The sequence below is a fragment of the Salarias fasciatus genome, chromosome 7 (assembly GCF_902148845.1).
Source record: "Salarias fasciatus chromosome 7, fSalaFa1.1, whole genome shotgun sequence".
Lineage (NCBI taxonomy): Eukaryota > Metazoa > Chordata > Actinopteri > Blenniiformes > Blenniidae > Salarias > Salarias fasciatus.
Window position 1 is genome coordinate 12,205,241 of NC_043751.1, and position 27,278 is coordinate 12,232,518.

Here is a 27,278-nt window from a genome sequence, read left to right on the forward strand (position 1 = left end):
AGGCATTCGCTAGCTGCAGGCTGTCTGTGATGATAGCGACTCGACACATGATCAACAGGTTAGTGTTTGAATTAATGGAACATCGTTTGTATGTGACTTGCATGGTTGCGCGAACTGGAACGGAGAAGGATCACAAAACTTTTTCATACCTGAATATTAGTTCCCCACACTAATCAACCCCGCACCTCCACCGAGTTTCATATTTAGCTAATTAGCATTGAGTTAGCAGGTTGAGCGATCTTAACCCGTTACACTGAGGTTTGACGCCAGCTGTTGTAGAAATGCCTTCGTTAAGGAAATCAGCGGCTGTGCTCGGTTTCCTCTGCAGATTCATTTTGAATGTGGCGGTTTGCATCACTGGCGAAGTGACGACGTGGGAGGCGCAGCTCGGCGCCAGGCGAAGCTAGATAATGTTGCCAGGCAACAAGTAATCTATAATGTGTCGCTCGCCATGCAATTTCTGTTTATCATTTCTTTTTTAAAATTTAACTGAAGCTTATAGCCTGACGTAATAAGCATTAGAAGAATAAATAATTTGACGACCCGTGCTAATGCGTACTGTGAACTAGATTCGCACATTATCTGTACAGTCAGTCGCCATAGCAACAGCTGACAACCTTTAACATTACCTGCGCACATATAAACAACGCTGACCTTATCATTCGTTAATAACGACAGGTTTAGCATCCAAATTGCTTTATCGAATATTATGCAGGGTTTTCTTACTCCCGATCTCCGCAGAACGTCATAGAGGACGTCCAAAGGTAAGGTATGGCCTGTAAAATGAAAGTATAAGCGGCTTGCTTAGCATGACAGCTATGTCTTCCTGTCAACCTAACGCAGCGTTTCAGGAATTATACACTACACATGATGCATGATGCTTCCTCTTGACGTGCGCTCTTGATTACTGCATTGCAAAAACAAGACAACCATTGCGGCGTTATACATTATGCCAAACGACGCCGGGGTGCTCGCAGCACAGTTGTATAGGCTTCTAATCCGCTTTGCACGTCTTATTTTAGGGATGGTAGAGCTTCCTGTGATCCTCCAGCACCAGATGAGTGGCAGGTGCACGAGTGACGGTGCAAAAGCAATGCTGTGCAGCCCAAAACAATGAAGAAGATATTCAGCTTCACTAAGAAGAAGAAACAATCGTCCGGTACCCCCGACAATGGAAGTGTGCTTTCCGTGGGCTATGAGCTGAAAGACAAGGACCTTGGGAAGGTTCACAAAGCTGCCTCAGCAGGTGACTTAGCAAAGCTGAAGCAGCTTGCTAAGAAGAATGATATTAATCAGCTTGACAAGGAAAACCGGTGAGTGGAATTAAAGCAGTGCTGTCACAGTCTGAAAAGATTTCTTTCTGTTTTTTTTTTTGTTTTGTTTTTTGTTTTTTAGAACAAAGATTGACTTAGAGTCTTCAGTATCCTTATGTTTTATCTTTGAGTTAGAGTTATCATACTATTATTATACTATTATATATATCATATTTTTTTTTAATTTAAATGAATAATGATTGAGTGTATGGCTCTCTTGTAAAATGCATGAGCTGATGTAGAAAAATATCTCGACCTGGACTGCGTCTGATGTCCCAAATGGTCGCAGCAAACCGCCAGTTTTGTGAAAGACTCATTAAAATGTACTTGACACCCAGTCTTTCATTTCTACTTATGTTTCAAGGTGAGATCAAGTTACCACTCATCATTAGTATGTGTGAGAAGTAACCCAGTGCAGGAAGTGGAGCACTTCAGACAGTCTACTTGTTATCCGGACGGTCTGCTGTTGCATAGAAATGCTGTGATAGTGGTCATCAATGTTATTTTTCGCTGTCACAGAACTGCACTACATATTGCCTGTGCTAGCGGTCATGCTGAAGTCGTGCAATTCCTTGTGGAGAGCAAAGCCAAGCTTGACCTATGTGACAATCAAAACAGATCCGCCTTAATGAAGGTAATCCTGGATGTTGACACTTGAGAAGAGAGTGATAGTTAATTAAATGTGCAACATCATGGTTGACTGTTTATTCTCATACATTGCTCTGACTGATTTAATTTTTTTCCTTATTGTCCCCCACTCACCAGGCTGTACAGTGCCAGCATGAGCGTTGTGTCAACATACTGCTCGAAAACCATGCTAATCCAAACCTTGTGGACATCAACAGCAACACAGCACTACATTTAGCAGCAAACATCCCCGCTGTGTCCACTGCTGTCCTGCTGCTGCAGTATGACGCTGAAATCAACGCTCAAAACAAGGTGATTTCATTTTTGCGACTACTACTGTTCAACTTTTCAGCTTTCAACCCAGCCTCAGGACACACTTTATTTATTACAGGACTTTTTTCACCTTAGGATATGTTTTAAAACTATGTGCAGCTCTACTTAAGATGATAGAGATTGAATGATACCAGTCAGAACTGATATAGCAGACTCCATAACACTTTATGTTGAACACACAGTGTGTTTATATAATAGATAACCAGTATTGATGTTTATTGCTACACGTTTCTGCTTCTCTATGTTAAATGTTAAATGTGTGATTTGAGCTCACTTTTGGTTTGGATCCATCAGTTACCTGTGTCTAAAAAAATTGTGACTTGTCTGTACATTGCTGAACATTTCAGGAGGGTTTCACGCCCTTGTCTGTAGCAGTGCGTGAGGATCACATTGAGATGGCAGAGTTTCTTCTGAAGGAAGGAGCCAATGTGAATTTCATGGACCAAAACCAAAGGTCATTCATTCACAATAATACTTTTTTTTTTGTAAAGTTTTAGCAAAAAAATGCTAACAGCTGGTGTGATTTTACATGCAGGTCTCCACTAATGATCGCCGCTGGTAATGGACAGATCAGTATGGTACGATTGCTCCTGCGGTTTGATGCGGATATCACATTGAAGGACGCCAGTGGATATTCCGCTGATGACTATGCAGTAATGAATGGACATCATCCGTAAGTTTTGCTTTTCCGTGCGTCTTAATTCTCAACGCATATCATTGTGGGTTTTTGCAGTTGTGGTGTGAGTAGGAGAGCACAAAATCTAATAAATTAAAAACAAAAAATCAAACTTAAGATATATAAATGGTCATTTTGATAACTACAAGTCAATTTTTCTGTTCTTGTGTTTTTCCTAATTTGTTCTCACAGACTGTTTACACATGAAAAACTTAAAAGCAAGTTCAGTGTTGTCATGGATTGAATCTGTCTTGCAGTTGTTCTCATCTAATCATTGAGCACGGTACTCAGAGGAAAGACGGTGCGTCGCTGTCGCATCAAGGTACCAGCAAAAAGAAGAAAAAGATGTTGGGCAGTCACTCTCAAGATGCTGAAGCAGGCTTCTCCCTGGGGGGTCCCGCCACTGACAGGGATGGTGAGGATGCCTCATCAAACACTAGCACATGTATTTTTTTTTTTTAAATCATCATTTCACTTCATTATTGACTTGATCATTTTATTTATTCCTCATGCATAACCCTTTGACCGGATCTAGAGCATGGAGCAAATAAAGGAGGGGGAGGTATTGCTTTGCTTAGATGAAATCTGCAAGCAAGAATTAGTCCAGACTGTCTGTCATTGGTTATCAGTGACTTAGGGTGGATATTCAACCAGCTTCTGTTTCCCTGCTTCTTAAATTGTACTGCTTTGTGAGCTTTTTAAGATTTAGATGCTTTGAATGTCTTGTTCAACAGTAGTGATCAAAATATATGGCATGTACTATGCTCTGATTGAGTCATGTGAGGATAAATTTAAAATGTTGTATTTGTTCTCTATAGATTTCGATGACAATTCTCAGTCAGAGTCATTAAGTCGGTGAGTTGATTTTTATTCTCGCAGTTTACAATTCGTGGTTACAAATTTCTCTTTAGTTTCAAGCATTATTTTTTTCTTCAGGGTTTCCAAAAGTGCTGCAGATGAGTGGCCTTCGTCAGAGGATGACGAGGAATCTCTTTCAACTGAAAAAGTTAGTGTTGAATTTCCTTGTGTTGGCTTTTTTTTCTCTTAAATTTGACTCTGACCTTCATCTCATCTTCTGACTTTCAGAAACGACTGAAAGTCAACATCAGCAAAATGATGGCGTCTAAAACGACGGAAGGTAGCCCGATATCTTTTCAGTTTTCTCAGACTGTTGTGTTCCTCCGCAGACTGTAGTTTCCAGCAGTAATCTTTTACCCCTGCCTGCCCCATAGCGTCTGCTCTCCATGACACATCCCTGAGTGGTACAGAGTCTGACCCAGAGAGTGAAAATAGAGTCCAGAGAATCCCATCCCACCCAAAGGCTTTATCATCCGTCCAAACTGTGCAGTCCCCCGTAGATCCCTCTCCTGCTCCCCTGCCCTGTAAAGCTCCCCAGATGACCTCTACCCCTCTTCCAAAGTACACAAAGGTAAAAACAGACTGTGGTGAAGCTTTCCTGTTTGCATGTCTTTAACAGCCTTTTTCTTTCTTCTTTTATGTTTTTTTTTTCCCCTCTAAATGCATTAACCCAGCACACAGTGCAGCTGAGAAAGAGAAAGTCAAACACTCGACACATCCTTCAAACAATAAAACAACGGTGGACTCTAATGAGGGAAGCTCAGGAGCAGAGGAGTCTGAGGAGGAACTTGAAGGAGAAGAGGAAGAGGAGGAGGAGGAGGAGGAGGAAGACGAAGAAGAAGATGATGATGATGATGAAGAGGAAGATGATGAGGATGAAGAGGAAGATGATGAGGATGAAGAGGACGATGATGAAGAAGATGAAGATAGTGAAGATGAGGACGAGGAAGAAAATGAAGATGAGAGTGAATCTGTGGAAGATGACAGTAACGGTGTGGCTGCTGTCAGGAAAAACACAACTACATTCGAAGCTCAACAGAAGCCCTCTGTCAGTGGTCCCCTCCAGCTCACTGACGGTCAAAAAATACAAACTGCTGAAACCACGGCTGAACGTGGAGCTTCTCTGGGTGCTGAATGTGACGACGGAGATGCCTTGAAGAAAGATGCCAAAAGAGCGACGTCAGTCAAAGAGCTGCTCAGCCCCGCTGGACCAGCAGGCTACGCTCTGCCAGCAGCTCTGGTTTTAGAGGAGGATTGTGTCGTGTCGGCCATCAGGGTAGAATCCAAGTTCTCCGACGAAGACGACAGCCAAGGGAGGGAACCGTCCCAGCATTTTAGAGAGACTGCGAGGCCGAGTCGCGTACAAGAAGAATCTGAAGGAGAATCAGAAAATCAGGACGGTGATCCCGGGAGCAATGAGCCAAACAGCGGTGATACAGATTGGAATGACAGTGATGATGATGATGAGGACAATAAAATAGGAGCATGTAGTCGCACCGCTTTGCCTGCTAATCAAATAGTTTTGTTCTGTGAAGCTGGGACAGATAATACGGATAGTCTGTCCAAGGCTGGATCCAATAAAAACATTTCCAAAGGGGAGAAACGTAGGTCGTCGTGGGGCTCTTCGTTAGAAGACAGTGACAGTGATTTACCCAAAGAGAATGAGGTAAATAATGCTATTTTTTGTCAGGAGAGCCATGCCAAATCTCCAGATTTGCCACAAGCGTCACCATGTAAAACCACGTTACCTCAATCGAATGGAGACTACCCACAAAGCTCCAGGGATTTTCCATCACCGTTTACGAAATGTGTCTCGCCAGGGCAAGATAAAGGGCGCGCACCATCTGCAGGATCATGTTCAATAAACTCTGCCCCATCTAAAAACAGACCAGCTGGGGAGAAAGTTGAAGAATCGGACTGGGATTCTTCAGAAAATATTGACCAGAACCAGATCAACCTCGCCACTGGAGGCCAAGCACAGTCACTGTTTTCCAAAGCTTGTGCTCCAACGTCAAGCCAGACTGCAGAACACCAAGGCGAGCATCATGAACCCTTCCCCGAAGAGTCAACAGTTCCACAGACTGATTATGAAGCCAGAAACCAAATACTGGATGATAATGTTGAGCGTTTGTCACAAAAGGATGGAAACTTAAACTCAGATAGTTGGGATGATGAAGAAGAAGAAAGTGATGACTCAGAAAAACAGAAGACAATTGATGAAATTGCGAGTTCCAGAGATGCCCCGAAAACACACACTTTCACCCCACCGAATCTGTCGTCACTAAGTGCTGAAGGCAAGAAGGTAGAGACAGAAGCCAGAGTGGTTGAGAGTAATAAAGAGCTTTCTCTGTCTGTTATTGATGGAAATTCTAAGGTACCACAGCAAATTAAGCCCGTGGAGGAAAATCTTGTAGGTGTTAAGACAGAATGCCAGAGCAAAGATGACACGAGTGAGGACTCCGACAGCATGGAGCGAAACCTGCAGTACGATTTCACCAGCGCGAAAATCAAACTGCCCGATCTCGACAACAATACCAGACTGGATGGACAGCTCTGTGGAGATATGTCACATGATCAGTGTGAGGCCAAACTGACTGCGTATGTTAAACTTGATAGTAATGCTCCCATCGTTTCACACACTGGTACACGCTCAGGCGCCTTCGGTAAGGAAGCAGCAAATGAGAAGAGACTTTCAATCCCACCAGCAGATGGTCGTGCCACTGCCGTTCAGCAGGACAGTTCCGTTGCCGATCCGTTCTCGGATGAAGCGTTGCCTCAGACTGACATCGACGAAGTTGATTTAGACTCGCCTGATGAGGCAGAAAGCACAGGCTTCAAATGGCCAGAGGTCACAGACATTAAACGCTCAGAGATTCAGGTAAAATAGGAACACTTTATTCGTAGTTGGGTTGTTTTAGTGAAGTAATTTGACCGTATTGTAGGTTCTCCACTTCTCTCAGAGTGAAGCATATTTTATAGCACATCATTGCAAGTAAACATTTGTTCTGTTTGTTTTACAGAAGGAAGAGTTGACAGTGGACAGTAGCGATAAATCTGATGAGGAGAAGGAAGAAGACGAGGAAGAAGAGGCGAAGGAAGGAGATGTGTCAGATGATCCTCCTGAAGACGGTGGAGAATTCATCGATACCACTTTGGCTGTTCCTGAGGCAGAAGGCTCCAAAGAGAAGAAAAGAGGTCAGGAGTGAAAGCCAGAGAAAAGCTCAATGGAATGTGATTACTACTTGTTGGGAGATTTTGACCTTCCTTAATAAATTAATAGAAAACAAACATGATAGTTCGCAAATGTGATGTTGAAGAAATCATGTTTTCAATCAGACCTCCATGGAAACTCTCTTAATTGTATTATAATCTGTATATTGTGAATAGATTTACTGTCTGAGCTGGGTCTGGAGAATGGTGAGGAGGAGCAGGATACATGGGATACTGAGGTACACTGCAGAAATTTTTGAAATACTCTCTAAGCTCAGCTCATAGGTTTGATACACAACTCAAACAAAAAAACTACTTTACTTTTTCCAGTCCAACTCTGAAAACTCCCCTGCCCCGCACGAAGAAAGGCCAAGCTTCCAAGCCCCCGAAGAAAGGATGACCACTCCAAAAGAAGAAATCAAAGAAGGTAAGTCCATTATACTAATGTGTTTTCCTGATGCGGTCCAGTGATTCCAGGCCTCATTCCACGCTGCAAAGCACAATGTAACCGTATATAATCGTTGCGTGCATAATTAAGTCTTTATAAAGGTTTTCACCCCTTGTGAAATCAAAACACCCTTTCAAACAACATGTTACATTTCTTTTGTAGACTTGCTTTACATTCCCTCTTTTATAAGACGGGAAGGAGACAGTAGGATGGCAGTGCTAGAGACTCGGAAGAATATAGGCAGGCCAGGAGGAAGCCAGGGAGAGGGTATGAATGTCTTGCCTTGCAGATCTGAAGAAGCGGCATGTCAAACACACCTCAGGCTAGAGCTCCTCACATCCGCCCTGAGAGGATGCATGCAGCCCCGCCTGCTGCCCGTAATGAATGTCTTAATTGAATGTCTGCAGGGAAGTCTGAACGCCTGCCTGATGCCAAACTGTGTGTTCATGCTAACCAGCCACAAGCTCATCTGCATGGGAATGCTTTTTTGCAAAATCCTGGCAGACTCACCCAGCTTCTGCTTTTTTAACCAAGATATTTCTTTCCTTATAAGGATATGCTGTTGGGAAATGTGCTTTGTTTTTTTTTATCCCCCAGATGGAAAAGTTGGTGATGATGATGATGATGATGATGATGATGATGATGATGATGTGAAGGCTGATCTAGGTGATTCTACACAGAAAGAGGTAAATTCATTCACTAATACCATGGGCAGACGTGGGCAGCAATGAGTCTGTAAGCCTTTTTCAAAAGGCTAACGTATTCCCAGTTTTGCAGGAATGATGACCGTCACTTTGTGTAAATTGGTTTCAGGTGAAATGTCTCAGAATTAATGTAATTCAGTGTCGATTCCCAAGTTTAATAAAGGCAAAAAGTACAACTACCTGCTTCAAATTAGAAACGTCCAGTTAGTTTTTGTCAATAAATTAACTGCTAAATTCCTAATAAATTGTTTTAATTAATTTACGCTGTTTAGTCATTAAGATGCCTTTTTGCAGCCTCTTTCACAACGCTCAGTCTTGCCCACCTCTTCCTTAAAGAAGTAGATGTGATTATTTACTAGTGGTTTTTCTTATTTCTTTTGTTTTTTTTTTTCCTTCTAGATGGAGAGGGCAAAGTTTGGTCCACTCAGTGTTATGAGCAAACTTGAAGGTGATCCGAAGACAGGTAAAGACAGGAGGAAACGTCCATCTGAACACTACTTCATGATGTTTGTATTTAATCTCTTGATTTTCTTCCACTTAACAGATTTAATGGAAGAACTCGGTCTGGGAGATGTTGATGATCTTGAAGGTGAGACTGAAAAGTCATTTGTTTTCCACATAGATTTTTGATGAGCATGTTAGATTTTTTATTTATTTATTTATTTATTTATTTATTTTTTACTCTGAACAGTCCAGATTGTTACGAAGCATGCACATATGAAAGGTCCACTGTCTGGCTACACTGAACAGCGATCAATATCTGATGATGAACCTGTCCTTTTGAAGTAGCTTCTTCACTCTTTTCATTGAAACAGTTCTCTGCATGCCTCACTGACTTTCCCATCCTTTTGTTCGTTTCTGTCATTTCACATTTCGAAGCTCAAAAAGCAGGTCAGTAAAGATCAGCAAGCTAATGGGAGTAGGTGAATTGTGCACTCTGGTAGCTTTAGTGTCACTTTTGAGCCCTCAGTCTGTTAGAATCCTACAGTAGAACAACTCGCTGCATACCTTTTCCTTTTTCTGTGCCTGCATGAAGCATGGGGGAGTCGTGGTTTTGCCTCTGTTCGCCGGCTGCCTTGCCCCTTGGCAACATCAGTGTCAGTTTTTTTTGCCAATCGGCCTAACGCCTTTTGTCTAAACGACACAGACGCGTCCGACTGGGACTCAGCCAGCACAGCCAGTAAGCGGACCCTGCCCGGCCGCAGAGGGACGTCTCCCGGACTCGAGGAGTTCCCAGAATGCTCCAGTTCTCCCGTTAAGAACCAGGGTAGAGACTTTGCTCTCACTGCACCCCAGACCGTTCAGATGAGTGTTGATGTTGAAAAAAGCCCCTCCGGCACACCGCCTGGGTCAGCTCCACACCCTCAGCCTCGAGCAAGGAAAGCTGTGCCTCAGAAACCAAACAGTGAGGAAGGTAACCTGAACTTTGCAGAAAGTTTTCTTTCGCGGTAATGCATGTCGTATTGTGAAAACATGTTCAGACCATTTCTGTCGGCTGTCCTCTCATTCAGACTCGGATTGCGAGTCGGACAAAATCACTTCTGGGAAAACAGCTCAAACTGACACTCAACTCCAACATGGAGCCGATCCTTCACCAACAGTTAAACAAAGTATGGATTCTAATTTTCAAGCAGGTTTTTTTTCGTGATGAACCTGCTTTGTGCTTCATGTGACATGTTTCTCTTGTCTTCAGTTTCCCCTGAGCCTTCACCAAGGAGGAGGAACGGCACGAGTGGAGCGGAGATGGGAAACCAGCAGCAAAAGGTGAAAAGCAGCGCAGTGAACTTAACATGTTTCTCCAGTAATTCCAGTGCTCAATCTTCTTTTTCCAAGCACAGCTTGAACGATGGAGCAATTGATTAAAATGAAAAAAGAAATTTATCAGATCTATATTTCTGTAAATGTATACAAGAAATTGTGATCAGGTGCTCTTTGTGTGTATCTGTTTGGATATTTTGTGAAATCTTGGTTTTGCATTTTTGTCTTGTCCTGTGTGTTCCTTGTCCATCCATGCCATCCCAGGGAAAAGATGATGCTGTAGATAGACGTAAGTTAGATCTAAATAACTCTGTGAGCTCTGAAAGTGGGAAAGAGAACAGTGAAGGAAAAGACGACGCAGGTGACGACGTGCCCTGGGAGAGACGCTACGAGAAGCTCTGGGTGGAAGTGGAGAAGAAGGAGATGAAGTCCACCTTCAAGAACGTTGCAGGTGAATTAAAAGAACGGTTTGGAGAGCTGCTGAGGTCGAAAACTCCGACAGAAAAAGTCTTGGATGACGTGGACACGGCCGGCTCCACCTCGGCAGAAGAGGACTCAAGCGATGAAGATGACGGGGAAGTCATAGTGCGTCCTACGGCCAGAGCGAGAAGCATCGTCCTCCTAACCATCCCGGAGCAGAGGGAGTCTGGACTGGAGGACTCGGCTACAGAGTCCACCGATAATTCTCTATGTGAGGACAGGATCCAGGACAGCGAGCGCAGCATCCATCATAAAGCAGACATAGTCACTGACCATCCGGTGGAGTCTTCTTCACCACAACTCAACACGGCGCAGACATCCCACACTACCGTGCCCACGCACGTCCCTGAATGTAGCTCATCGTTACAAGAAAATACCCAGAAATCCATGGATTCAGTAATGAAAGAGGGAAGTGGTGACATGAACGAACACCTGAAGAATTATTCGAGGTCAGAAGATGTTCCCAGAGAGAGAGCCGCATCAGCGCCCATTCCAGGTGTTTCTGATGAAGAGCTGCCAGAGGACACGGAAAGGTTTAAGCTGGAGGTAGGGAAGCTGAAGGTTGTCTTCTTCGATTTGGAGAAAGAAAAGACCCAACTTCAGAAAGAGGTAGAGGATGTCCGTCCCGCTCTCCAACCTTCTCTAGATTGCATCTCTTTCTCTCATTTCATTCAAGTCCTTAATTAGGGACCGAGCCCGAGGGCGAGGTGGCCTCAACTGAGGCCACCTTGCCTGAGGGCAAGGCCTCTATTGTTCTTCGTTCGTTTCTTCTTATTATTAGGGACCGAGCCCGAGGGCGAGGTGGCCTCAACTGAGGCCACCTTGCCTGAGGGCAAGGCCTCTATTGTTCTTCGTCCGTTTGTTTCTTATTTTACTGTCGCACTCGAGCACTAATTTGACCCCCTAAACATGCACGAAAACTCACCAAATTTGGCACGGACATCCGGACCGGTGGCCACTTGATATAATGAAAAAATTAACCCTATAACCTCATCTGCTCTCTAGCGCCACCTAGAAACAGTAAAATAGCCACAGCAACCATTAGGAATGTCGCAGAGAGACCAAATCGATGTGGATGCGTTCGTCTCCTCGAGATCTAAAAGTCTCTCATTGACAAAAATGTCCTAAACCCAACAGGAAGTCCACTATTTCCCTTTCAGTGTAAAATTTGGCAAAAAATGACTCCTCCTTTAAAAATTATCTGCTCCGAGACCGCTTGTCGTGGAGACGTCAGGTTGGTGCCAAATAAAAGAGGACAAGTGTCTCTCCCAAAGTTGTTAAAAACTTTTTCAAAAGTCTCAGGGTGTGGATTTTATTAACCCTTAAAGTTTGAAGTCTGAAAACGCACTTGCAACACTACAATGGACAGTGCGACCCGCACGAATGTCGCAGAGAAATAAAATCAACATGGATGAGTTCGTCTCATCGAGCTCTACAATTTACCAAGAGACATACCTATACCTAAATCCAACAGGAAGTCCGTTATTTCCTGTCAAATCAAATGTGCCTCAAAACACTTTTCACTCAAAAACCACTAATATGGACTGTTTCACCCTTCACAGTGTGGTACAGAGAAAAGAAACATATGCACGCGTTCGTCTCATCGAGATCTACAACTTTCTCACTCGTGTCTATGACCTAAATGCAACAGGAAGTCCGTCATTCACACTTTCTGCTCAAAATTTTGCTCAAATTTTGCTCAAAAATCTCACCTTCTTCATCAATTAAGCCTCCCGTTTCAAAACTATAAGTCTGACTGCTCTGAAAAGCTCTACAGTGAAAGACAACTAAATTTCCTATCACTTTCTGACATTGTTTGCTCACTTTGGTCCACGGAAATGCATTTCCCCAGCTGTTTTGACCAAAGAGAAACTGTGTGTCTGCCGAGTCACACTCTAACATCATGTGACCTACTTATGCCATATATGGGCATTGAGCCTCAGGGCTGATCTGAGAGCTGCTGTAAAACATTCTGCATGTTGTCTCTGCTTTCCACAGTAGATTGCGCTCCGTGACCATAAATCACACGAGTGATGGATTGCTGCTCAAACAGGCAAATGAATGTATGGAATCACACTCACATGGATATATTGGTGTTTGACATAGTGGAGCAGACATGACTATCAAAATAAGAGCGTCACACCCCATATTTTTGCAAAATATGACATTTTTAACAAAGCACAGGGATAATTTCAAATTCAACAGTGTTAAAGGGCAACTCCGGTTTTTTTGATACCTGGACCTTATTTATAGGTGTGTGCCTGCTCATATACTCACTCAGACAAACATGGTGCAGCTTGGATTCCTTCAGAAGTTATTTAAATCCAACCGATTCAGCGGGGGCCACGGCAATGGAGCTTCCCGCACTGCAATCCATTGCCGTGGCCCCTGCTGAATCAGATGACAGATGCTAACAGCGACATGTTAGTGGATGGGAGATGCTAACAGCTACATGCCAGCGGATGGGAGATGCTAACAGCTACATGCTAGCAGATGGGAGATGCTAACAGCTACATGTTAGCGGATGGGAGATGCTAACAGCTACATGTTAGCGGATGGGAGATGCTAAAAGCTACATGCTCGCGGATGGAAGATGCTAACAGCTACATGTTAGCGGACGGGAGATGCTAACAGCTACATGTTAGCGGATGGGAGATGCTAACAGCTACATGATAGCGGATGTGAGATGCTAACAGCTACATGTTAGCGGATGGGAGATGCTAACAGCTACATGTTAGCGGATGACAGATGCTAACAGCTACATGATAGCGGATGTGAGATGCTAACAGCTACATGTTAGCGGATGGAAGATGCTAACAGCTACATGATAGTGGAAGGGAGATGCTAACAGCTACATGTTAGCGGATGGGGGATGCTAACAACTCCATGTTAGTGGGTGAGAGGGTGCTGGAAGTCTATGGAGGAGCAAGTTTCCCAGTGACTTGGACTTCGGTCATCAAGGTACGAGGACGACCTCAGTCGGGCCACCTTGCCAGAGGGCGAGGTCCCGTCCAATGCCGCTTGCGGCTTTAATTTATTATTCCGACGCCACTTCGACGGCTAATTTGACCCCCTAAACATGCACGAAAACTCACCAAATTTGGCAGGCACATCCGGACTCGCGAAACATTTGATAAAATACAAAAATTTACCCCATGACATCATCTGCTCTCTAGCGCCACCTACAAACAGTAGAATAGCTGCCTTTACTCCCAGGAATGTCGTAGAGAGATCAAACCAACGCTCACGCGTTCGTCTCCTCGAGATCTAAAAATAATGATCTGTTATTTTTGACCTAAATCGCACAGGAAGTCCGGTATTTCACTTTCAGTGTAAAATTCGGCAAAAAATGACTCCTCCTTTAAAAATTATCTGCTCCGAGACCGCTTGTCGTGGAGACGTCAGAGTAGTGCCAAATAAAAGAGGACAAGTTTCTCTCACAAAGTTGTTAAAAACTTTTTCAAAAGTCTCAGGGTGTGATTTTATTAACCCTTAAAGTTTGAAGTCTGAAAACGCACTTGCAACACTACAATGGACAGTGCGACCCGCACGAATGTCGCAGAGAAATAAAATCAACATGGATGAGTTCGTCTCATCGAGCTCTACAATTTACCAAGAGACATACCTATACCTAAATCCAACAGGAAGTCCGTTATTTCCTGTCAAATCAAATGTGCCTCAAAACACTTTTCACTCAAAAACCACTAATATGGACTGTTTCACCCTTCACAGTGTGGTACAGAGAAAAGAAACATATGCACGCGTTCGTCTCATCGAGATCTACAACTTTCTCACTCGTGCCTATGACCTAAATGCAACAGGAAGTCCGTCATTCACACTTTCTGCTCAAAATTTTGCTCAAATTTTGCTCAAAAATCTCACCTTCTTCATCAATTAAGCCTCCCGTTTCAAAACTATAAGTCTGACTGCTCTGAAAAGCTCTACAGTGAAAGACAACTAAATTTCCTATCACTTTCTGACATTGTTTGCTCACTTTGGTCCACGGAAATGCATTTCCCCAGCTGTTTTCACCAAAGAGAAACTGTGTGTCTGCCGAGTCACACTCTAACATCATGTGACCTACTTAAGCCATATATGGGCATAGAGCCTCAGGGCTGATCTGAGAGCTGCTGTAAAACATTCTGCATGTTGTCCCTGCTTTCCACAGTAGATGGCGCACCGTGACCACAAATCACACATGAGTGATGGATTGCTGCTCAAACAGGCAAATGAATGTATGGAATCACACTCACATGGATATATTGGTGTTTGACATAGTGGAGCAGACATGACTATCAAAATAAGAGCCTCACACCCCATATTTTTGCAAAATATGACATTTTTAACAAAGCACAGGGATAATTTCAAATTCAACAGTGTTAAAGGGCAACTCCGGTTTTTTTGATACCTGGACTTTATTTATAGGTGTGTGCCTGCTCATATACTCACTCAGACAAACATGGTGCATCTTGGATTCCTTCAGAAGTTATTTAAATCCAACCGATTCAGCGGGGGCCACGGCAATGGAGCTTCCCGCACTGCAATCCATTGTCGTGGCCCATGCTGAATCAGATGACAGATGCTAACAGCTACATGTTAGTGGATGGGAGATGCTAACAGCTACATGTTAGCGGATGGGAGATGCTAACAGCTACATGTTAGCGGATGGGAGATGCTAACAGCTACATGCTAGCGGGTGAGAGATGCTAACAGCTACATGCTAGCGGGTGACAGATACGAGATGCTAACAGCTATATGCTAGCGGATGGAAGATGCTAACAGCTACATGCTCGCGGATGAGAGATGCTAACAGCTACATGTTAGCGGATGGAAGACGCTAACAGCTACATGCTAGCAGATGGGAGATGCTAACAGCTACATGTTAGCGGATGGGATATGCTAACAGCTACATGTTAGCGGATGGGAGATGCTAACAGCTACATGCTAGCAAGTGAGAGATGCTAACAGCTACATGCTAGCGGGTGAGAGATGCTAACAGCTACTTGCTAGCGGATGAGAGATGCTAACAGCTACCTGTTAGCAGATGGGGGATGCTAACAGCTACATGTTAGCAGATGACAGATGCTAAAAGCTCCACGTCAGTGGATGGGGGATGCTAACAACTCCATGTTAGTGGGTGAGAAAGTGCTGGAAGTCTATGGAGGAGCAAGGTTCCCAGTGACTTGGACTTCGGTCATCAAGGTACGAGGACGACCTCAGTCGGGCCACCTTGCCAGAGGGCGAGGTCCCGTCCAATGCCGCTTGCGGCTTTTTCTTTCTTTAACCCAGGCCTACACCAACTTTACATTATCTTTTTTTTGTTTGTTTAATGTTTTTTTTTTTTTTTTTTTTTTCATGCTTCAATGTCCGTTCGTTTTTTCCATTTAGGTCTGATTCCACGTTGCAGAGTTCGTGTTGCATGTTCTTATGTCCACATTTGTGTCACTAACTTTGAAGAAAACAGAATTATACTTGAACTGTAATTTGCACTTAACTCAAAAAAACTTTAGTTACTGGTTTGCATATTAGAAATATTCTGTCGTACTCAAAGTCTGAAAGTTTGGTTGACTTTCCTTTCGCCGTGCATGGATACCATCTGTACAGAACCAGCTAATGTTGTCATCTCTCTTCAAAGTTGTGGTGTGGAGGCTGTGTGAATAATAGCCTTCTTTGCTCCTCTAAAGAAGAGCTGTGTTTATGATGCAGAAATTAAATGCTGTTTTTTTTGTTTGTTTTCATGCATGTCTTTCATGAATTTTTATACATGCAGGCATTTTGTGATAAACTGAGAACTTTGTAATGAAGAAAGAGTTTTGGCCAGCCTTTTAAGTCAATTATTTCGAAAGAATGAGAAGATTTCTCCTTTAGAATCATGAAATTTAAACTTTGTGTGAATTCTAGTTTTTAATGTAGACAGTCACATCGATTGTTCATGTCAAACTAAAAGAAATTTGCAAAGTTGTTTTAATTATTTCTCCAATCAATACATGGAGTTTAGTCTTCACTGTAATTAACAGGAAATACCACGTCGAATAGAGTAACGGCGCTCGCTCAGGTGTTCGGTCTCCAAAGGGAGGGGCAGTAAATAATATATGACAAAGTGTACAACTACCTGCTTCAGAATGCTTTTTAAAAGGCTGGCTGAAAGCTTTTTTTTCCATGAGGATGAAGCGTTCAAGTGTCAGTCATTCATCATTTGTCCCTCTCCTTTCAGACCAGCAAAGAGGCGACGGAGAGTGCAGCAGCAGCGGCGGCGGCGCGGATGTCGGGCGGCTCCGGAGACGCTGGCGGAATGGGCCTGGAAGAAGTTGGCAGTGAGAAACCTGAGATCAGGTCAGGATGCCTGGCAGGGGAAGCAGCTCAACAGCAGCAGCAGCCAACGGCAACAAAGAGGTATGCATGATTTGGTTTTGTTGTTTTTTTGTCTATTTTGTGGCCTTTTATCCTCCACTAAGAGGATCTGAAGTTAATGTTTGAATTGTGAGCAGTAACTGAGCAGAAGGTTCCCGTTTCAACCTCATTTTATTCATCTCCATTAATAATCCGCCTAACGAAAAGGTCACGTAGACGCCGCAGCTCCCTGACTGTCAAGTTGACCCCTCTCCATGGCACCAACAGGGCCCCGGTGCTTTCACCTCCTCCAGCCAAGCAGAGCTGCGGTAGCAGCAAGCAGCAGACGGAGAGCTTAAAGCCGGAGCCGGCCGCAGGGCCCCGGCTCAGCAGAGTTAACGGAGACCCCCTCTCTGTGTTTGACGATAGCACTTTAAGTGACGTGTCGGACGATGAAGGAAGGTATACATGCAGGACGATACTGCCGTGCAGTTCCACCTTTCTGTCACTAACCTGCGGGTTCTGACTGAATGCAAAATGAAATAAATTAATTGAATGAAATAAATTAATGAATTCACAATGTATCACTCATTATTATGTTTTTAAGATAATATGACACTTATTGCTTATCAAGGACTTTTTTTTCACACTTGAACCCCTTCAGTGTCATTAAAAGTCCCAATCAGACCAGAATCCAAGAGTGTTTACTCTGTATTACCTACAGATACAGTCAAGATAACAGCAAATCAAATAAGTAATACAATGAGACAAACAACTGAAGTGAATTATTTTTGTTGGATCATTACTCAACATGTAATCCAGCAGTCAGATTCTGGTTTTGCATTCAGTCAGAACCAACCTTTCCAACACTGGTGGTGGGTGATGATCGGAATGCAAATATTTTCTATCCTAGATTTTTTTCCAACTGCATGGCTAACCACTTGTTTCCCACATGTTAACTAGTATGCTGCATTCTACTTAATACTTCCAGCAATTTAAAATTTCTCACAGGTTAAGAATATGCATAAAATTAGCTTTTTAACAATAATTTTGTTGTTGGTTTGACTTTACTCAGGATGCCGGCTGCTGGACCACACAAAATCAAGGTAATGTGTAAAACTGACCTTCTACTGAAATGGACAGGACAGACGTTTGACCACACCTCTGAGTAACATCATCTCGTTTTGTTTGATCAATTCAGACCCCTGAAGATGTGGAGATGGCAGAAGACTTTGATGAGCTCACGCAGTCGTCCGATACCGCCACGGACGACATCGACTCCCCCACGTCTGGCTATCGGCACGCATCCCTCCTCGTTCAGAAGCTGGATTTGCCTGATTTAGGTATTGATTGAGCTTAAACACACATTTACATCTGTGATAGACCCTGAAAACTCCTGACACCACTGTTTGATTTTACAGACTCGAGAACGAAAGTGAAACTCCAGAACATTTTCCACGAATACGAGCGCTCCAACCAAAAGACGAGGAGCCGCTGCGAGTACGAGGCCGACAAGGTGAGGCAGCTGGAGATGGAGAGGACCGAGCTGAAGAGCAACCTGGAGGAAGTGAAGGATGTGAAGTCCGCCTTGGAGCGCAACCAGCTGGAATTACAGACGGAAGTCACCAACCTCAAGTGAGAACTACTTTTTTCTTCACTGTTTTAATGTCGTAGTGCATCATATGATGAGGACAACCCCACTTTTCATACATTATGTGACGGTATTCATGTGTTTCTGACACTTTGTGCAGATTTCACCTGAAGCAGGAGCAGGAGAATCGCCGTAATGCCACCATGATGTACGACGCCACTCGAGATAAGCTGAGGAGGATGGAGGAGCAGCACGAGCTGGAGGTGCAGGAGAGGCAGAAGGTGGAGCTCACACTCAGAAACCAGGAGCTGGAGATGAGGACCCTGGTGAACAACATGAAACAGGTGCTTCCTGAAACGTTTCATTTGTGTTTCTGTGCAGCGCAGTAGCTTATGTAACTTTGCCTGGTTACTAAGCTTCTATATAAAATGTGTTTCTAATGCCCTCTTAGCTGGAAGAGGACCACAGTGAGACCCAGAGACTCCTGGCCCAGGAGCGCAGTGCACGGTCACTGCAGGAGAACCTGCTGAGCACCCATCTCCGGAAACAGCAAGAAATAGAGGACGAGAACAAAAGACACATGAGTAAAAGTAATGAGGTAATAAGTAGTTATGATTTAAATAAAACAGATACATGATCCCTCAGCATTTTGAATAAAAAAGTCAACTTGTTCCCTGATCTCTGCAGGCCTTGTCTCAGCTCACCGAGGCCAGCGACAGGGAGAGGGAGCTGGTCCAGCAGAACGCCAGCTTGCAGGAGCAGCTGACCGTTATGAGGGCAGAACTGGAGGGTTTTCAGGCAAACAGCAGCCTGAAAGAGAGTCACCATCAGGACGAGAAAGAGGCTCTGAAGGAACAGCTGGAAGACACCCGGCGAGATCTGAAGCTCAGCAACGAAGCCCTGACCCAGACCGTCTTCTCCTGCGACAGCAAGATGACTGCCTTGAAGTCCGAGCTGGCGAAAACCACCAGCCGCCTGGAAAGCGAGCGTCAGTCTCGCGAGGCGCTGGAGGCCGAGGTGGAGTCGACTCGGATCCGCCTGGCCGGAGCCGTGAAGGAGGCCGAGCTCTGCCTGGCCGCTCGCACGGATGTAGAGAAGTCTCTGCTCCGAGAGAAAGAGGAGCACCAGCGCCTCAAAGACAAAATCTCAGGTGAGTTATGTTCAGACAAAGAGGCGCTCAACGCTTCCTTTTCCTAATCTTATGATCTCCTGCACTCGTATGTCTTCGCACATCGTATTGTCATTATTATTATAACTGAGTGCCTGTTTGCTCCCACAGATGGAGCAGCCAGTCAGCGGGAAGCAGTCAGCAGCCTGTCACAGAAGCTCGCCAAGGCGGAAGCTCGCGCCAACAGCATGGAGAACGAGGTTCACCGCGTCACGCTGCAGCTGACGGAGAAGAGCGTCCTGCTGGAGGTCCTGCAGCGCGAGAAGGACCAGGCGTCCGCCCGCGTCAAGGAGGCGGAGACGGCGCTGCAGGCCGAGAAGGAGGCGGTCAGCCGTGCCAGGGCGAGCCAGGAGGCCCTGCAGGAGCGGCTCGCCCAGACCCAGAGCGAGGCCATGCTTCTCCGTCAGCAGCTGGAGGAGTCCCAAAACAAAGGCGTGGCGAAGGAGCGCGCTGTGACCGACGCCCAGGAGCTCTTCAGCGACCTTTTGTCCAAGGTGCGCTCTGACTGCGAAGAGAGGGTCCAGCTGGTGGAGGACAGGAACAAGGAGCTCGTCAGTAAGGTTGCTGATCAGCGGGAGCAGATCTGTAAGCTGGAGGAAGAGAAGGATGAAAGAGAGGTAGGAATCAGCAGGGTTAGGTCTTCACTAGTTTTCTTAATCAATAATGCCTTTTCTTGCGTGTATGTTGATTTTCAATCCTGTCTTTCCAGGCGAATCTGAGGCAGCTTCAGCAGGAGCTGGCAGACTCTCTGAAGAGGCAGTCGATGAGCGAGGCCTCTTTAGAAGTGAACACTCGTTATCGGAGTGACCTGGAGGAGGAGAAGACTCGGCTGCACAAAGACCTGGACAGGCTCAAAGGAAAGGTACTGGGAATATTTTATCATAGATTGGTTCAAATGATAACGACTTTTGTTTATTTTTTGGGTGTATCAACAGTATTGAGTAAGAATTACATTTGCTTCGAATGTTTTGTCTTCATCACACAGCTCCAAGAAAGCGAAGATCAGTACATGCAGGCAGAGAGACTCATCAACGGCCTGAAGAACAATCTGAATGAGAAGGAAATGGAGCTCACGTCTGCTGCGCAGAAGCTGCAGGAGGCGCTGTCTGCCTCAGGAGCTTCCAGTATAACCATCAAACAGCTGGAGGAAGCCGTACAGAGGTGTGTATTAATACTTCCTGTGGTCGCACACAGATGAAAGCCAAAATTCATCCATCCATCCATCTTCTATTGAAGATTACAAAACAGAAAAGCAATTAAAAAACAAATTAAGCCCGAGAAACAGATCATCATCATCATCATCATCATCATCATCCCACATATATAATTGTGTGTGTGTGCAACACTGTCTCCTCTTGTTTTGAGACGTTTGGGTTTAATGTGTGTGTCGCTGTGTTGTTACAGGTTGGAAATAGAGAATGCCAGATTAGAGGCTGCTGCAAAACAACAGTCCAACAAAATCGACGCCCTTCAGAAAGGAGCTCAGGAAGCCGCCATGGTGAGTACTGTGACCCGAACGCCACAAACGTCCCTCACAGGATCTGTGTTTTCAATGCTTCAATGCAAAATCCCAGTGGTGCACTGTAAACATATCAAACATGATGAGTTGTTAGTTGTTATGTTTTAAGAAGTGTAATCTTTTTCCAGCTCTCTGACTGCTCGCCTGGAGGAGGGGTTAGTACTGAGGCTGTAGGCTTAGACTCTCTGTGTAGGATCATGTTATGTCTGTTTTGTGTGGAATAATTCTAAACAAAAGTTCAGTTTAACTCGAATGAAATGTGTTGTGGCGTCTACGGGTTTAAAGACAAATAGCTCCGTCTGGGACCCACACGTTCACTAAGAGATATCTTTGTGTTGCTTTTGGTTTTTCCTGGTGACATTTAACACGTCTTCTCCCTGAATCCTGATCTTGGTGTGTGGGGTTTTCTGCTCTTCCTCCCTCGACCTGCGAATTGCATGCCACTCCTGTCTTTTGTCAGCTTTCTGAAATGGAACAGCAAGGATACAATCAGCCTCTTTACACTTTTGCTTCTGCTCTTTTTTATTTTTATTATTTTTTTTTTTTTTTACAAATCTTCTCCTATGTCTGTAGGTCAGAGGTCATTTAGAAGAGTTGGTCACAAACCTCCAAAGCAGTAAGATGTCTTTGGAAGACCAACTCAATAGAGAGGTTGGTGGCATGTTTTGTTCCCTTTCTATAGAAATCTTTCTCTTATACTTTACTTTTCTGTTGCCGGAACTGAATTCTCGTGAGATGTTTATTTTGGGAAAATAATTGATAATTTGGGATGATTTTTGCTGGATATCCTGCATTTCTCCCAATCTTATGGATCTTATGTGTTTCCGTGTCATTTCTTACTTTAGGTCCAGAAGCAGAGCATGTTGTCTCACACGGCCCAGGACTCCCAGGCGCTGTGGGAGGAGGAGCTGAAGAGCCGCTCCAAGTTAGGACTGCGCCTGGCGGAGCTCGAAAAAGAAAAAGGCGAACTGAACACCCAGGTGCTCTCATTAATGTATTAATATACACTCGGCTCATCTTGCGTTTAGAGCTTATGAAGATGGTTTGGACCCTGGGAGTAATTGTCCGCTGGTCTCTCTTCTTAGATGGAAATTGAAAAAAAGAAAGCCAAGAAGATCGTGGAGCAGAAGAAGGCTGTCGACACGCGCCTGGATCAAGAGATGAAGAGAAACACAGAGCTTCAAAAAGAAATGTACAGGTGACACCTCACTTCCTCCTGGCGGCTCACTCTCCCTCAGGCAGTTCCTCCCTCCTTGTAGACCCTCCTAGGATCCACTAGAGGGCGGTCTTTCCCAGCTTATGTGACTGTGGCTCATATATCCTCAGTTTTGTATTGTTTTCTTTGGAATTGAATTTCTTTATTTTCACACAACTTTTGTTTCGTATGTTGTGAAATGCGTGGAATCTACTTCTGCTCTCTTTTTGTAAGGCTGCGCACTTTATTAAAAACTGCTAAGAAGAAGCTGCGAGATCAGGATGCGGGCGGGGCGGAGTTTGTGTCTCCGATGAGCAGCCTGCGGATGGACGCGGGCCGACACAGCCAGGTCGACGGGGGCTTCGGCCGAATGACAGACAAGGTTTGATCCTCTCGTGTGAATATTCAGTTCAAACCAGGAGATGCGACTGGGGTTGGGACTGAAACGTTTCCCCCGTGCCAGGTGGACGATCTTCAGGGCCAGCTGGAGAAAGAGGCGTCTCGCCGCAGCCAGCTCGAGAAGGTGAACAGCGACCTGAGGGACCAGCTGGCCTCCCTGAAAGGCCTGAGCCGCAGCAACGAGCAGCTGGAGAGGAGCAGGAGGCAGCTGGAGGAGGAGGTGCTGGACCTCAGGCGCCGGATGGAGGCCTCGCAGGTGGAGCAGGGCCAGGTGGAGCAGTACCGCCGCGACGCGGACGAGAAGGCCCGGCAGGAGGTCCAGCAGAAACTGGAGCAGGTCAACCTCTTCCTCCAGGTAAAGTGGAAATGAAATACAGAAATGAACCCAAATCAGAACAGTTTTGCTTGAATGACCAGATTGATCAAAGCTGCTGTGTCTACTGAACGGCTCCCAGTCCCAGGCTGCTTCCCAAGAGGCTCTGGACCAGATCAGAGCCGCCAACGAGGCCAACCTGCGCTCTCAGCTGGAGCAGAAGATCCGGGAGCTGGAGGGGGAGCTGGGCCGGGCGCGCACCACCCAGCAGGACAGCCTGAACCAGAGGGATTCCACGCGCACGGAACTGGACAGATACCGCCAGCTCTACTCGGAGGAGCTGCGCCTCCGCAAGTCTCTGGCCGCCAAACTGGAGAGGTCAGCAGCGCATCTCTTCTTTTTCCCCTGGCAAGCTGGATCTTAACGTTGCCCGATCGAAACAGTGAATCTGTGGATCTGTTCCGTCCACAGGGCCAATATTCGGCTGGAGGAAGCGAATTCCAAGTTGCTGAATGAACGCAGCCGGTCTCTGATCACCAGCAACATTGGGAACGGGAGCCTCGGCGGCGCCTCGCTGGACCTCGGCTCTCTGGCTTCACCGGCAAACTACGGGGCCACGTTAGGGCCCCTCAGCCGAAGCCTCGGCCTGGGGCTCCCCCTCTTTAGCCCCATGGCGGAAGCGCAGAGCAGCAGGGTGGAGGACTACCTGGCCAAGGTCTGCACCGCGATTCCTTTACTAACTCGCATCACAACGGCTCTTTCTAGACGAGGTTCTTTATTTTGAGCCATTTTCATTTCCTCAGCTCCATAACTGTCAGTGTGACCGGTGGTGTTTCGGTCAAACATGCTGCTTTTTATGCACAGAAAGGAGGATTTTACTCAAACATAAAGCCTTCAGAAGTCATTTCTCCTTCTTTGTTCCTCTTGCACATCTTCTCTCACTCTCGTCTTCACAGTAGCACCTCTAACCTGTCTTCTGTGTCTCACTCTTTTAGCTTTTAGCTCAAAAGTCTGTCTCTCACCTGTCCTCTCTTCAGCCAGACCCATAACCAGGTGTGTAGATGTGTTTAGTCCGGCGTCTGACGCCTTCGCCCTGCTCGCTCCCGGCCTGGTGTTTATTGTGCTGCCAACATGCAAACCCAGATGTTCAGGGTTGTGCATGAAACACATCAGCTGAGCGTTATCAGCACTGCAGTGGCTGCAATGTCAGCTCTCTTATTCCAAAAGTAAACTGTTAAAAAACACTTATCAAAGAAGCTGCTGGCATTGTGAAAAGAAAGTTACAACCATCCTGGAAAATGGTTAAACTCACTGGAATTATCATTTTTCAGGCAATGGAAATGCTATTTACTGTGAACTTTGATTATAATCGCTGAAATGATGCAGGATCCTCAGGTTATCAATATCGCTAGCAGTTAAAGACACTTTTCCACAAACTTTTCTTCCACTCTGCTGTGATTGACTTTCTAATGTTGACCAGTAAAGTGAAGAAAATGCAGGAGTTAGGGTCTGTCTTAAACATTAGGCTTCTTTAAAGTAAAAACGGTTCAATTTTAATGTCACCAGTTGAATATTCTGTGACAATAGTGTGAAGTTTATGTTACCAGACATCCCATCATTTTACAAATTTATCAAGACTATTGAATCAATAATAGCTCTTAATCAGCCCTCACATTATAACAAAGTGAAGTGAAACGAAGTGGGAGCGTTCAACTTAAAAATAAAATGTATGATTGTATTATAGCTGAACAAACTATGCGAGAAACCTCACATAAAATTAAAATTTTAAATTAAATATAGATAAATAAAAACACAGTTGTGAGATTCTGATTCAGTCTGAATGTTTTACATACACTACATTCACTGTTTCATCATATCAGAAAATGTTTTTGTAATTTGATGCATAAAGTCACTTTATCTTTGTGACAGTCGCCGTGTGCTTCTACACTAGACTGAGCATATTCCTCACTGGCCCGTCCTCAGGGAGCTCAGTGACCTATGATAAATAAAATAAAATAAAACCAACCTTAAAAAGCAGAACTGACAATTTTTGCAAATGTTTGAGCTCGTAGTTAGAAAAACAAAGTTTTAAAGAAGGCTGCATTTTTTTTTCTCTCAGACACGAGCATTTAAATATTTATTCACACAACTCAGAGTGAACTCAGAGCATCAGCTCATTAAAACCCAGAGACGAACTGCTTTCTGTTAAGATATATCGATCAGACCTGCAGTCAGCTCTCGGCTGGAGCTCACGTTTTCCCTTCAGGAAAATTAACTGAAATCAACACATTTAAAATCGTGATTTTACATCCTGGTTAAATTTATCATTAATTCCTTCATTCCCCTAAAACCATTTCTCATTATTTTAAATGTGATTAAACCTTATCAAATGATATAAAAGATCATTTCTACAGTGAAGCAGAGCCTGCATGTTTGGCATGTCCCGCCGTGTTTCACTCTCTAGTCTTGCTGTCTTTCCTGCTGCGTCTTCTTTTCCATGGTGTTGTGTTTTGTGGTGATATCATTCATCTTTTAGTTTTCCTCTTCCGTTAACACACACGTGTTTTTCAAGGCCGTTTCTCCCAGTGTCTCAGATCTAATGACACCGTTTCCTTTTTTTTTTTGTTTGTTTCCAGATGCAGAGTGAGCTGGACAAGAACATATCGAGGGAGCTGAGCAGCGGTGAGTGAGCAGGATCTGGAAACACCAGCAGAAGTCCAGTCCTTTGATCACGCCTAACGCGCTTCCTCTCCCGTCCTCAGCCGCGGCGGAGCTGGACGTGGCCTCAGCCCGGCTGTCCCCCGTGGGCTCGGCGTCCAGGGCGGAGCTGGACCCGGTGAGCAGGGCGACGCAGCAGTACCTGGAGGTCCTGAAGAGGAACCACATGATCTGACGTCGCGTTTCGGACGCTGCCGTCTTAAGTAGTGACAAACGCTAAAGACTCTGGTTGAACCAAAGTTTCTGACCTTAATCACATTGTTACTCTGGTATGAACGTATATATGATGCACATTGCACTTAACCACTCAGGAGCAAAGGGCATGAGGCGCACACACACACTAGAGCGTTATTGATTAACAACAACCTCAAAAGTATTTGTATTTTTGGACTTTTTTTTGTTTGTTCTTTCAGTCTTATGTAAATATAACGACATAGACACGTGCGTATGTGTGTATATAATATACAGAATGGTAGCTTTGGACTTCATTTGTGAATATTGGTGTTGCTAAATCTGTATTTTTTAGTATTTGTATTCATCATTCATAATGTTGCCAAGATGCTGCATGGTACGTGCCATCAAATGGTGCAATATCTGTCTTGGGCTCACATTTTGTTTCGTCATCATTTTATTTATTTCCTTTTAAATGATATACTTGAATCAGACGAGCTGGAATGCTCTCCAGCTATAAAAGCGGGGTCTACATTTATACACCTGTCACGTCATCTCTGGCTGGATGCTTTTCACTTCCACCAAAGGTGAGATTATGTTATTATTCATAAATACTGTAACTACAATTATAACTAGCGTTGAAAGATAATCAGTCTTAAGATAGAGACAACGTTTTCTAATGTAACGTACATTATTTTTGTGGAATATGAAATAAAATATTTCCTCTTTACATCATGAAACCCTCTGTTTGATTTCTTCTTGAGTTTCTCCCACAAAAAGATGTGATTTCAAGTGACTGATCACTTCATGTCTTCTGACTCATTAAAAAAAAATCGAGTAGTGCTTCAAAAGCTTCAATGTATTGATTTTAATTTCCATAAAGTAGAGTAAGAATGAACAGACCATCTAGACAAAGAACAGAAAACTGAATACACTGTCGCATGCCGTGTGTTTAGTGTTGACCTCCATATTTTCCTCAATACATTTTTTTTTTTTTTTATTCATGTTTCTGCAGTTATTGTCTGCAGAACTTGCAGCGTGCCATCACTGCTTTATGCACGCCCGTTTTAACCCGCCCCTCATTAGCTGTGTTTTGATGTACCTCACCACTCGCCCCCTCCTCCTCCTCCCCCTCCTCCTCCTCCTCCTCCTCCAAACACGCCGAGCTTGATGGTATGCGCCGGTTTAGGAACCATTTTCCTCACTTATTAAAATGAGACAATGTGTTTATGATTGCCCCCCTCCGGTGTGTCTCTCCTGCCTTTGATCCGTCCTCCCTGCGTCAGCCTCAAATGTTAGATATTCAAATCTGGTTACATTTATTTTTGTTTCCTTTACAGCAGATGGGCACATCTGACAGACTGACTATTAGGTGTTATTATTTCCCCCCTTTTTTTTTTTCTTTTTTTTTCCAATAGACGCCACTTCATACACTACACATAAAGCTTGTTTTGATTGAGGAGGTTA

At 44.5% G+C, this 27,278-nt stretch overlaps 1 protein-coding gene across 2 annotated transcripts; it reads left to right on the plus strand.

Moving 5' to 3' along the window:
• On the plus strand, nucleotides 1-26,536 carry ankrd26 (ankyrin repeat domain containing 26). 2 transcript variants are annotated; one of them, XM_030095860.1, is made up of 45 exons: nucleotides 1-58; nucleotides 1,023-1,313; nucleotides 1,833-1,947; nucleotides 2,079-2,252; nucleotides 2,621-2,727; nucleotides 2,809-2,946; nucleotides 3,207-3,364; nucleotides 3,485-3,511; nucleotides 3,768-3,804; nucleotides 3,886-3,955; nucleotides 4,036-4,087; nucleotides 4,182-4,378; nucleotides 6,828-7,002; nucleotides 7,195-7,256; nucleotides 7,348-7,444; nucleotides 7,628-7,732; nucleotides 8,063-8,151; nucleotides 8,569-8,632; nucleotides 8,714-8,758; nucleotides 9,317-9,583; nucleotides 9,681-9,779; nucleotides 9,863-9,933; nucleotides 10,192-11,016; nucleotides 16,622-16,800; nucleotides 17,026-17,199; nucleotides 17,813-17,843; nucleotides 17,939-18,080; nucleotides 18,159-18,372; nucleotides 18,489-18,672; nucleotides 18,780-18,926; nucleotides 19,016-19,478; nucleotides 19,608-20,113; nucleotides 20,206-20,358; nucleotides 20,482-20,657; nucleotides 20,901-20,994; nucleotides 21,144-21,170; nucleotides 21,589-21,666; nucleotides 21,861-21,995; nucleotides 22,101-22,213; nucleotides 22,445-22,592; nucleotides 22,674-22,964; nucleotides 23,065-23,300; nucleotides 23,394-23,637; nucleotides 25,559-25,604; nucleotides 25,685-26,536. In XM_030095860.1, exons 2-45 carry the CDS (start codon nucleotides 1,114-1,116, stop codon nucleotides 25,813-25,815), a joined length of 7,086 nt encoding a protein of 2,361 aa, XP_029951720.1. In that variant the 5' UTR covers nucleotides 1-58; nucleotides 1,023-1,113; the 3' UTR covers nucleotides 25,816-26,536. The 2 variants fall into 2 exon arrangements, with proteins under 2 accessions (XP_029951720.1, XP_029951719.1); XM_030095859.1 differs by lacking the exon at nucleotides 3,485-3,511 and having other exon boundaries at nucleotides 16,966-17,199.
• The last annotated feature ends 742 nt before the right edge of the window (nucleotides 26,537-27,278 follow it).